The sequence below is a fragment of the Benincasa hispida genome, chromosome 10 (assembly GCF_009727055.1).
Source record: "Benincasa hispida cultivar B227 chromosome 10, ASM972705v1, whole genome shotgun sequence".
Classification (NCBI taxonomy): domain Eukaryota; kingdom Viridiplantae; phylum Streptophyta; class Magnoliopsida; order Cucurbitales; family Cucurbitaceae; genus Benincasa; species Benincasa hispida.
In genome coordinates, this window is record NC_052358.1 from 8,198,692 (window position 1) to 8,211,773 (window position 13,082).

Here is a 13,082-nt window from a genome sequence, read left to right on the forward strand (position 1 = left end):
CTTATCTCACTCTCGCTCTTGCTCATTTTCTTATTTCGCTCTCGTTCTCGCTCACTATGGTGAGCTGCTTGCTTAACCCTCCCAAGCAGCTGCTTGTTTACGCACCGATTTCCTATTTCAACTTCAATAATTCATAACTCAAAATCTAGGACTCTTTTCAAGAAACTTCCTTCACAAACTTGTTTAGAATTGAGTTAACTTTATTACTTTAAAATCACAGCCGCAATTTTTTTTTGTAATTTGGCTTGGAGCTTCCAATCTTTACCCCGGGCCCTGATTAATCCAAGAATCTGTCCCTTCTGTAAATTCTTCACTTTATCTTCTTCTCCTTATGAGATCTTTCTCCACCAAAACAACCTTAAAAACTAGATTCTCCTAACTTTCAAATGGCATTAATCTCACTTAATTTGCTCGATTCATTTGTCAAAACCAAGCTTCTAAAATTCCTCTTCCTTTTATACTTCTTGCCACCTCCCATGTTCAAAGGTCAAACCGCCACCTCATCCAGCACTTAGTGCTTAAACCCAGCTACTTCCTCTCTAATCCTCTCTTTCTTCTTTTTTCTTTTTTCTTTTTCCTTCACTTGTAATTTCCCTATAACTACACCGTAAATTTTTCACTTATCAAATAATTAATATAACATTCTTATGGCTGAACATGCTTATATAGGAAACGTAGAGTTCAAGGTTTACACATAATGTTATCTGCGAAAATAAAATGAGGACACAATTCGCGCTTCCACATTGGACCTAATGGTCTTTCAATTTTGAACTAGCATGTTAGTGCTTGCTAATAATCCTCATTTTGTAATGAGTGTTACAGTGTACGCTTGTTTTTAACTACGAATATTAACTTAATATAAATGCTTATTTTATCTATGTTTAGTATTTATACTTTGATGTTGGTTATATTTTATTTTGGGAATAAAATATAATCTAACTACTTAAGGTTATTTTTAATATTTGTATAATAAAAATAAAAGTACACAAATTAATTATCTAAAATCAATTAAGGCAAGTTTTTTGTTATTAGTTATATGTTTTCTAATTGCACAAAAGTTTGAAAGTGATCACAAAATTTAAACAAAAATAACATTTACTTGGGTGAAATCTAATAATATTCCCATGCAATACCAAACACATGTATTACTTATTCCTAGGAAAAGTTGATAACATTTCCTACACAACCAAACACAGTTATCTTTAATTCCTATATATACTATTCACAGACATTGTTTTCCCCTACACAACCAAACATAACCATCCTTGATTTCCAGTAATCTTATTTTCAGGCTTATAATTCCCAGGCATATTTAATTCATGGACATCTAGAAAACCTCAATCTAAACGCCTTACAAGTTCATCCTTCTTCCTAAATTTTTCCACTAGGGCGTCAGAGTTTCAGAGTGTCTATTGATATCAACCACACCTTGATAGACTATACATAATTTTCTATGTACATTGTTTTCGTAGGTGCATTTGTAAATATTGGTTGTTGGGTTGAAATTTTTGTCTGAACTGGATTTTTACAATTTTCAAACTTTGTAAACTAAATCAGTTATTTGTTTCTAATAATGGTTTTATATTGTGCTCTAGCATGATTAATTTTTTAACTAATTAATGAGCATATTGTGTGTAGGCACACTTGATGGTGGAATTGGAGTTGGAAACAAATTATTTGAGAGTGAGTCAGATGTGGTTTATCCCAAATTTTATGGATTTTGATTTAATAATGTTTATTTTTTTTAATAATTTTTACAATAAAAGTTTTTACTAGTCCATTATTTTAAAAAATATTTTTAGAGTCTAATAGTGGGTTCATTTAGTTTAGATGGAACCTATCGATGGGATGCTACATCTTAGGTTAGGTAGGATAATTTAGAGTGGTGTGTGTCTCTTAAACGCTTCCTAAAAAGATTTATGAGACATTTTTCGTTTACGGAAAGAAAAGTGAGAATTACTTATATTCTTTTTTTTAAAAAAAAAAGTGAGATAACATATTATTTTAGTTGACGAAGTAAATGTCACTTGGTTGATATATATAACTAAAAAAGAAAAGCATAAAGAAGGATGAAAATATGAAGAAGAAGTCATGCATTTCCTTCCTGGATTTATTTTATGAATAAAAACGTATGTGGAATAGTGTATGGTCCACAATACTTAAAATACAGCGACGTGTATTTTAACTTTTAGAAAAAGAGATGGAAGATGAAAGACACACAAACAAACAAAATAGAAAAATCCATAACTTATTGGAAGGAATGAGAAGAGAGGCGACCGCCATGTGGGTTTAAGTGGAAACGCTGTATGGAACTCCCTTTCCAGTGATCCCAGATTTATCTGAATGTGGCTTTAGAACCTCATAAGGCATAACCCCAGCTCCACGCCTATTCTTCAACTTATTATTTTTATTACTAGCATCGATTTGTTGCTCTAGATCCATCAAGCTGGCATTAAACCTTTTGAAGGCCTTATTTATGGAGGGCTCAAGAGTCCAGGCTGGCTCTATCTCGTCCCCAATGTACTCCTCATCTGAAGAATGAACAGATAGCAAATACATAGTTGCAGTGACAGTAGTAGCTTGAGCAACTGAAGGAAAGACTTGAAGCAACTCATTTTCAGGTTTGTCTATAAATTCTTCAGGAAGTTGGTGAAAGTCCTCCGTGAGCATGTTGGTCCTTGCAATACTAGGCCGATTGGGAGTATAACCTGCATATGCATATTGAATGAAGTTGACAGCCGAGTGATGCCCACTTCCTACCCATGCTATGGTTGATGCAATCTTAATGAGGTCATCTCGAGTTTTTAATGCAGGCCATCCTTCCTTTTTATCTGGGTGTCCTTTTTCTCGAATTTCTTGCCACCAAGCTTGCAACTCTTTATCATTCATTACTTCATTCTCATCATCTCCATAATAGTGGTTCACATATTCTGTCACCCATTTCAACAGGGCATTCCATAATAGGAGACCATCATTTGCAAATGGGTAGTCTTTGATGGCCAACTCAAGAACATCATGGCCTTCTGCATCTTTCTTTCTTTCCGCCATTCCCCTAGGTTTAAATCCAAATTACAAAACATAGTGTCATTAATTCCATTCCATTCCGTTATTAACCTTACCTTGATTAATTAAATTCAATTATATACCTGCGAATTAAGTCTTCAGGGAGTGCCTGTTCGTCAAATCGCCACTCCTTCTTGTACACTGAAGAACTGAGTTGCATGGAGTGAGATGCAGTAGAAAATGTGCTCTCAATGATGCCTCCGGCATTGATGAGGCTTTCACAAGCATTTGCATTAATGCGCATATTGTACCGGAAATGAGGATGCAATAGTCTATAGATTGGGTGCATTGTACTTAATTGTCTATTTGTGGCGATGGCATATGGCTCCATGCAACAATGAGCTCTAAGCCTGCACAAAAATTATCATTTTTGATATATATATATATATATATATATATATTTGTATGTATGTATGCATGTATAAACGTACCAATGAATAATAAGTTGATGAATACAAGAATCGTGAGCAAGGACATGGGCTTTCGCAAGCCTCCATAGCCACACATCTGTGGCCTCAATGCCTGGTATGAAAAGTTGTTTCCATTGGGGATTCCCATCCATTGGTGGTCGAGTTAACTCAATACCCAATGGCATCAAAGTGTCATCTGACTTCAGAAAGAACAAGGTCCTTGATCCATATAATGTCGTCCCATTAAGTTTTCTTACTTCGCTTACATATGGCATTAAAGTGTCATGGTAATCTAATACAAATAATCTTTTCTCCGCTATTGCCTGCATAAAAACTCACAAAAATTAATTACACTTTAGCTTCCTTTCTAATTTACAAAATTAATATGTAGGATTTAATTCAATTTACCTGGCAAACTTCGATGGGACTTCGGATTAATTCTTGAACCTTTGTGTGGGTGAATGCTGATTCTTGAGGTCCATAAATCTTAGGGTCAAGCTCGCTCATTAACGGCAAACTCTGAATTTATTAGTACAATAATGAAGCGGCGTTGATTAATTAGAGATATTTCATATTAGTTAGTAGAGTTATTATTGATTGATTTAATTGATTGTCGCTTACTGTGACTAGTTGTATAGAGTAAGGATTGACACCAGCAAGTGTCTGTCTTGCAAATTCAGTATCACTGAGCCAACTGTACCTATCTCCTGAGAAAAATGAAACAGAAGGATTATGATGCCAATGCACATTATTGTTACACTTTTAATGCATTAATGTATATATAGTACTCACTGTTGTGGGCCTCTGGTGGTGGATATTGAAGGAGGGTACTGGGCACTGAAGATTGAAGGGTAGGTTTGTTGGGGGAAACTATGGATGATATATTAAATTTAAGAATTTTGTGAGGAGCAGAAGGGGGTTCAATGCCTTCTCTAAACATTGACTCAATTTGAGGAAGGTCAGAGAAAGGATCTTTTCCCAATAAATCCTTGGTCCCTGGGTCACTAGGTGGGAAATAATGTTGCTTCACCTCTGAGAATTCTTCGTCTCGTGGAACATAAAACCTTCCTCCACTCCTTTGCTCTGTGGATGCATCTAATTACCAATGTACAAAATGCAACCATATGTTAATATATATTAGTTCATATCAAGATCATAAAATGTTAAACTATTAACCAAAAAAACCCTTGTACTTTCATAAATGTTTCAAAAAGGCCCTTGTAATACAAGTTCTTTAGAATTTGGACTGAAATTTTGAGGAATGAAATGGGGTCGTAAGTGGCATGGAACGAAAATTTGAATTACCACATCGTTTTAGGTCATTGCCTAAAATCTTGATCCCTTATTTGAAATTCTAAAAAAGTTATATTCCAAATGTAGTTTTGAATGATCATTTATGACTTTTAAAAGTATAGAGGTATTTTTTAAAATAAAGAGAAAATTTCAAGGGTAAATTATACTTTCCCTTTAGTATTATATAAGTTTATTTGGAGGTTAAAAAAGATATACCTGTAATACAATGAGGACGACCAGTTCTACAACGTCGAGGATAAGGGTACTCGTCTGAACCACCAAGAACAGGCCTTTTCCATTCTGTTGGTCCATCGGAATCTCCAAGGTCGTTGTAGAAGTCATAATCATAAATTCTTTCGAATGGTTGACGCTCATTCTTATCTTCTGTTCCATCTGCTTTTTGTCCTCTTAGATTTGCAAGATCTTCTTTTCTCAGCTTCAATAGTCCAGCAGGTGTTCTTCCAGGTAAATAGGACTGTTCAATGACTTCTCGACTATTAGTAACTAATTAAATAACGAGCAAACTTATTTACAAACATAGCAAAATATCTGTTGGACAGTGATAATCACCAATAGATATTGTTTATCACTAATGAATAGAGATATTTTACTACATTTGACACTATCTATATATATTTGTGTGTGAACCAACAACCACCTTGGTGGAAAAGAAGATCCTTCGCTGGTCAAGAACACGTTGGGGTTGCACCCATGATTTGCAGCTGAAGGTAATTGAGTTCTTAGTCTGTGAGTCCGTAATAGAAACAGTGTCGATAAACCTCTCATTCGCCTCGTAATCCAATTCAACAATCACTGCACCAATATCTCCAAAACCTTCTGGAACCTCAATTTCCGCTACGTACTTACTGCACTCCTCTGATTCATCATCCTGTACTTCTGCCTGAACTTCGATAAATTTCTTTTGCTGTTGATCTGTGTGTGCGTACACATCAAATCCATTTACATATCTCAGTATGTTACAACGATAGAAAAAATATTATAAAACAAAGAGAATAAAAAACTTACCCGAATCCAATTCGACGCTAGCAAACTTCAGAAACATGATTTCGCCACAAGGAATAAATTCATTGGTTTTGGGTTTCACAGTAACAACAACAGTACTCTTAACACCCATCGTTTTCACAGTAACAAATTTCGAATATATCACAAAACCCAAAATCTTTTAGATGCTTCTGTGATTCTATTACCTTACCAACACTTCATAATTAACCCTCTATTTATACACCCATATGGCTGACCTCTCAACTGAAGAAGACAATTTTTTTAAAATGTATATACTTTTCTTAATCTAAATGTTACATCATATTCATTATTCTTCGCTCTCACAACTTCAAATAACACATGTTTTAATTCATTTTTATTCCAATTGTTTTTAAGTATGTCAAATGAGATGGTAGACTTTAACATTGTCTAAATAAAATAATTAGTAAAATTTAAATGTAAACAAGAATTAAATATATTCCTATATTTTAAATTGACTCCCACCCCACTTGTGCACTGCATACATTTTTTTTCCGAACTTTCTATAATTTGTATAAAAAAAGTTAAAAAAAAAAATATACTCTTATATTTTAAAAAAGAATTAAAAAATACCCTATAAAATCGTTAAATACCCTTAAATTTTCAAAAATTTAGAAAACATCCATAAACCATTTTCTTAAAAAAAAAGTTTAAAAATATCATCATTCTTAGTATATGAAGGAACTCTTATTAACTCGTTGCAAAAATAACTTTAATTTTTTTTTAAAAAAAAATGTCTAAAAGTGCTCCAACCATTAGTATGTAGTGATAAAGTTGATTGAAGTTTTATTGAATTTAAAAAGAATCAATTTTAAGATAAATTGTTCTGATATTCTCATTTTTTTCACGTAGATACTCTCATATTTTTCCTATTTTTATATTTTTATACCAATTTTCTTAGCAATCAAAATCGAAACGAAAAAAAATTCTAAATTAAAACAAAAAATTATACAAAATCTCACAAAATCCAAAAATCAAATCTCCCCTTTAAAACATACCAAAAAAATAAATAGTAAAAAAAAAATGTGTTTGTCACACACTCAACTACTCATATTTTGTTAAAATATTTAAATTCTAAAATCCTCCCATGCTTTCATATTATTCTCTTGATTTTTATTATAATCCATATATCTTAAGTGATAAAGGTGGATCTATGAACAGGTCAAGGGACACGTGGCCCCACACATCGTGTTGTATTACATATACATGGTTGTTTCTTTTATTAAATATATAAATATATATATATTGAACGTATATCAAAGTGTGCCCTCCTAGGTCATGAAATGGTACTTCGTCTCAGCCATGTGGAAGAACTCAGTAAGTTGGCAACTAGGGTTTGACTCCACTGTTAGACAATTTTATTTTCTTTTTTATTTTAGACAATATTTTTTGCTTAAAGTTTCATATATATATATATATATATATATATATTCCACTTATATGTTCATGTTTATATATAAATATTTTTTAAATTTTAGACTCATTTTTTTGAGTCCATTATAATTTTTTTGCTTGTTTTTTAAAATTAGGATTATGTTTGTATAATTAGATACATAAAATTTTAGACTCGTGTTCATATATATTTTTTTAAATTAGGATTATAAACACTAATTTCACATATAACTTTTATGCCTGGTTATTTATTTAACCATTATTTTAAAATTATATTAAAGTCAATCCAAGTTTAACTTTTAGTGTTCAAAATTATAACTAATGAGTTTCTAAATTTTTAATTTAAACTTTAATAAGTACCTTAAAAATGTCTTAATATATATATAAACTCTAAATTTAGTGTATAAAATCTCTCATAAAATATTTAAAATACTTAAAAATTAATCGTTATTGGATAAAAGATTTTTTTTTTAATTGAACCTCACAATTTCAATTTTGTAGCCGATAGTTACATTATTTTTTTTAGAAAAAAATATCTAGTACTACATAAGTTCAAGAACTATATATGACACAAATTTAGATGTTAATGAGCTAAAATTTTGATCTTATATGAAGTTGTACTCCTAACATGTAATTTTGAATTTATCACTATCTGTATATTAGTTAGTTGTGATCATTTTGACGATATTATATAAGTTGAATATTATGTCAATGCATCTAAATTTATATTTAGCTGAACTTGTGCCCCTTACCTAATATCTTAGCTCCACTATTGTTAAGTGAAGTGTGAAGTTTTATGTATTTAATTATTATTGTTATTTTAGATTAAAAGAATGCCAAAGAGAAAACAAAAAGGGGAGTAGATAGGGTATCGAAGAAGAGATGGAAGAAAAAAGTGGGAAAATAGGGAAGTAAGAGTGAGCAATGGTTGGTTAGAGTTGATTTTTCGACTAAACCAACCTATGAAGTACAGATACAGATACGAGTACACGATATAGATACGATCAGATACGGCGATTCGTCAATTTCTAAAAAACTAGGATACGTATACGTCTAAGGATACGTCATTTTTTCTATATATTTTTTTAATATATATATTTCTAAAAAATGAAGATACTAATACGTTGAAGATACATTTTTTCTTTAAGAAAATATAGGATATAGATAAATTTAACATACAAATTAATAACAATAGCACAAAATAGAATACAAACATTGAAATACAATACAAAAAAAAAAAAAAAAAATCTAAGATGTTGAAGTACAATAGTTAATAAAATGCAATAGAAAAGTGACTCATATTACAAAAAAGAAGAAGAAGATTAGAAGGAGAAGTACGAAAAACGAAGAACTTCTTCATTGAATTATTGAAAATATCCAAATGGTTTATATTTTGATGAACTTTGTAGGGACTCAAATGTGAAGATGGAGATTATATGATTCTAGTCTAGGGTTTGATTCGTTTTTATTTATTTATTTTTAGCTTTGGACTCGAGTAATGAGCTTTTTGAATAGGTTGCCTAATTTTAAATTGGGAAAGATTAGATGAGTTACTTGTCTTTTTTTTTCTTTAAAAAATAATACACATAGAAATAGATACGTCAAATAGCGTGTCAGATACGTATCTAGAAAGTATCTGAAAATATAGATACGTCAAATCGCATATCAGATACGTATCTGAAAAGTATCTGGAAGTATCGGTATCCGATACGTGTCTGATATTGATTATTTACCTCACATGAAGTATCTATGCTTCATATAAACCAACCATGTTCAATTTAGAAAATGTCCAAACCAACTTCAAACGTCGAAGAATTGAAAATGGACCGATGATTTTGTCAGTTTTTATTTTTTTGTCATTTTTCTTTTTTTCTTCCTTTTTAAAAATTAAAATCTGCATTACTTAGTATTCAACTGTTCAAAATTATTAATTATGTCGTCTTTTATTTTCTATGTTGAAATGTATGTATATATATATTTAAAAAATAGATGAATTGTGGGTTGATCGATTGGTCGAGTCTTGATTGAACCAGCCTTTCCGACCGACCACGATGGTTTTTTATATCTTAAACCAGACATCGACCTCCCCTCTCCTCCGATTAACCAATGTCTATGTGATCGATACTAGTCGGTCGGTACGATGTTTTGGCCTATCATACTCACCCCTAATTTCTATTAAGATAAAAGAAAGAGTATTTTTTATTTTTTACTTTTTTAAAATTTTAAGGATATATTTACAGTTTTGAAAATTCAGGGGCATCTTTGATTCAAAATACTAACAATTTTCATCTAAAATAATGATAGAACTATCTTTGAATTCATTTTGAAAATTTAAAGATACTTTTGACAAAAAAAAAAGGGTATTTTATATTATTTAGTCCAAAAAAAAAAAAAAAAAAGGTCATCTCGGTACGACTTTACTCCTTAGATTTGATGAAAATTGATTAATGATCATCTGCACTCAACCATCGCAAATTTATTATTATTATTATTATTGAGAAAAATACTCTTTTGGTACTCGATTTTATTCGTCCCTAAAGTTTAAAATGGGTCATTTTAATTTAGGTTTAAAAGGTCCCTGAACCAATAGAACCATTAAATTTAAACATAAAATTGATTAAATAGATGATACGGCAAAATAACTTGGAACAAAAATATATTTTCAATCTCGTTCTCTTCTCTCTCCCACTTATTTTCTCTCTCTTGGTCTCTCTTTTCCCTTTCTATCTCTCTCATTTTCTCCTCTTTATTGTCCTCTCCCTTCCCTCTCCATTCTTTCTCTTTCTTAGCAATTTTTCAGGTAAATTCAAGCTTTCAAAGGTGTTTGATTTTTTGGAAATGTATGTTAAGATTGCTGATTTCGAAATTAGTAGCTGCAAAAATTACAGCCGCGAAAACAGAGGAGAGATTTGTGGACTGTATTCATAGCAGAGTGTAAATGTTGGTGATTATTTTATTAGAAAGATATTATAATTCAAGTGTGGGATGGGGAAATCGAACCTCAAACTATAAGATTGATAGTATGAATACTATGTTAGTTGAACTACGCTTTTGTTTCACTAAATGTTGATGATCATAAACAGCTGTGTGATATTTGGCTGTTAGATGATTGGGTCTGAAACATATTCGTGGACACAAGCTTTTTTGTTACCTTTTCTTTCCCCTTTTATGTCCATTGCTCATCAAATCTCTGGAAGCAACAAACTGATGGAATTCATTTACCCATTTACTTGTATATTTCCTTTATTTATTTATTTATTTTTTTTACCGTTGTAGAGAGTTACCAAGAAATTTTTTGTAACAAGAAAACTGAGTAAACGTTTTGGAGATTAGAATTTTTTAGTAGAGCATTTGAAAATCCGCCTTTGGAGATTAGAATTTTTTAGTAGAGCATTTGAAAATAAATTTAAGGATTTTATTTTCTCAACCAACTCAACCATCCTGCTTTTGTCGTTATTATTATTATTATATTATCATTTTCACCTATCATCGTTTGATCATTGATGCTTGGGATTTATTACTATTTGATTAGACAAGCATGAATACTCAATTATTCGAGTAAACGTTTTGGAAGTATTGAATTTTTTAATAAAATATTTTCTCAATATATTAAAACATTGGAGTAGTTGGAAGGAAAAAGATCAAACAAAATATTTTTATTCCAAATCATCTTACCACATCATCCATTACTCAATTTTATGTTTAAATTTAATGGTTTTATTAGTTGAACGGCCTTTTAAACCTATTTTTCAAAATTCAGGAACTAAAATAATCAATATGCCAATAAAAGCGTAGCTCAATTGACATAGTATTCATACTATCAACCTCAACCTCGTGGTCTGAGGTTCGATTCTTCTACCCCACACTTTAATTATAATACCAATCTGAAACTTTTGGAACTAAATGCACATACTCTTGAAAACTCAGGGATCAAAAAGATATTTTTCTTTATTATTTTGTTTTCTCATAACAACTCAACAATTTTAGTTTTGTCGTTATTATTATAAATATTTTATCATTTCCATCTATCATTGTTTGATCATTGATGCTTGGAATTTAAATTACTATTTGATAAAATGAGCATTAATATTTAATTATTTAATTATTCAAGTCAACGTTTTTGGAAGTATTGATTTTTTAATAAAATATTTTCTCAATATATTAAAATATTTGAGTAGTTGGAAGGAAAAAATAAAAGAAAATATTTTTTTCCAAGTCATCTTGCTACATCATTCATTTAGTCGATTTTATGTTTAAATTTAATGATTTTATTAGTTGAGAGACCTTTTAAACTTATTTTTTAATACTCGAGAACTAAAATGATAAATTTGAAACTTTTGGAATCAAATACACATACTCTTGAAAACTCAAAGATCAAAAAGATATTTTTTCTTATTATTTTGTTTTCTCATAACTGTTCAACCATCTTAATTTTGTCGTTATTATTATTGTTATTATTTTATCATTTTCACCTATCATTGTTTGATCATTGATGGTTAGGATTTAAAGTACTATTTAATTAGCCAAGCATGAATATTTAATTATTTGAGTCTAACGTTTTGGAAATATTGATTTTTTTAATAAAATATTTTCTCAATATATTAAAATAATGGAGTAGTTGGAAGGGTAGTAAAAGAAAACGTCGGTAAGTTTAAACATGAACAAAAAATTGAAGAAAAAAACAACCAACAGACTGGGAAAATAAAGCGCACTAGAAAAATATATATGAACACAAATAATAACAACATAATATAGTATATAGACATAAATGAATGGTCTACATGTTAACCTTATTTTTGCATGGAAGAGGAAATTTAATAGTGATGGTGTAAAACCAATATGGACAAGGATCAAATAAATAATAATTTATACCTTTTGGGAAATAATGCTCACAGTCAACCCTATCACCTTTGACACAGCCTTTCCACCTCAACTTAATTACATTATCGTCCCACAACCCTTAAACCTATGAATTAAACAACAAAAGTACAGGTTAAATTCATGTGTTCTTTGTACTTTCACAACAAGAAATATTGTTTTTAACCACAAAAATAAAACGTTGTTAAAGCTATGAAATCGTTGCTAACCTTCAACAATGAAACACAAATGTCGCATTAAAGCTAAAGTCCCATCGATGAATATCTATTGTGACGATTTTTAACAAACACCACAACTTGCGACAAATTTAACAAACGTCGCAAATTGCGACAAAACAAATTTCGGTCGCAAGCATTTTTGCAACTAAAAATCAAGTTCGTCACAACATTTCTTGCTACGAAAAATCTATTTAATCACAAAATTTTATTTTCTAAAAAACTATTATTTATATCTTCAATAAAGACGTTTCTTTTGCCGCAAGATTTCGTGTTTCTCCTACATTTTATATTGAAATCCTGACTCATTCTAATAAATAGTGTATACAAATAATCAAAGAAATAAGATAACACCAATATATTAATAAAAAGCTTGAAAGTTAACATATACACATGTAGTAGTTATTTGTATAAAGTTTCAAAACTACAAAATAACATACTCATACTATAACGTTGATAAAAAAAAAAATTACGAAATGTTCTTATTGGAAATAGCAGGGTCCTCAGAATGACGAACTGTAAGCCGTCAAGGCACGGCGGTCAAGCGAAGAGCAAAACCTACAAATCAGAAATTCGTTATAGGCTGAGTCGCAGAGCTCGCTCTCTTTAAGACGTTTCACGGCTCCGCCCAAGTGTGCAAGCAAGTCTGAAAATTGCCACGTTGTCCCAAGATAAAACAGCCAAATGAAAATCGACCGAAAATACACCATTACCGATCAAAACGTACACCCTTTCTAAACTCACTGCTCGGAAAGTTAAGATGGAGGAGGAGAGGAAAATGAAGTGAGAA

The 13,082-nt window shown here is 30.8% G+C and overlaps 1 protein-coding gene across 1 annotated transcript; it reads right to left on the reverse strand.

Moving 5' to 3' along the window:
* Positions 1-2,289: 2,289 nt before the first annotated feature.
* On the reverse strand, positions 2,290-5,901 carry LOC120088864 (lipoxygenase 2, chloroplastic-like). The gene is made up of 9 exons (XM_039046307.1): positions 5,793-5,901; positions 5,425-5,699; positions 4,983-5,241; positions 4,266-4,568; positions 4,095-4,180; positions 3,882-3,992; positions 3,495-3,796; positions 3,147-3,413; positions 2,290-3,052 (listed from the first exon to the last, which is right to left on the reverse strand). The coding sequence occupies exons 1-9, from the start codon at positions 5,899-5,901 to the stop codon at positions 2,290-2,292; spliced, it is 2,475 nt and encodes an 824-aa protein (XP_038902235.1).
* Positions 5,902-13,082: the final 7,181 nt, after the last annotated feature.

Coding starts and splice junctions, on each gene's coding strand:
- LOC120088864 (XM_039046307.1), bottom strand. CDS start 5,901: ATGGGTGTTAAGAGTACTGTTGTTGTTACTGTGAAACCCAAAACCAAT. Junction 4,181..4,265: donor ACCACCAGAGGCCCACAACA/GTGAGTACTATA, acceptor CATTTTTCTCAG/GAGATAGGTACAGTTGGCTC. Junction 3,053..3,146: donor CCTGAAGACTTAATTCGCAG/GTATATAATTGA, acceptor ATTTAAACCTAG/GGGAATGGCGGAAAGAAAGA.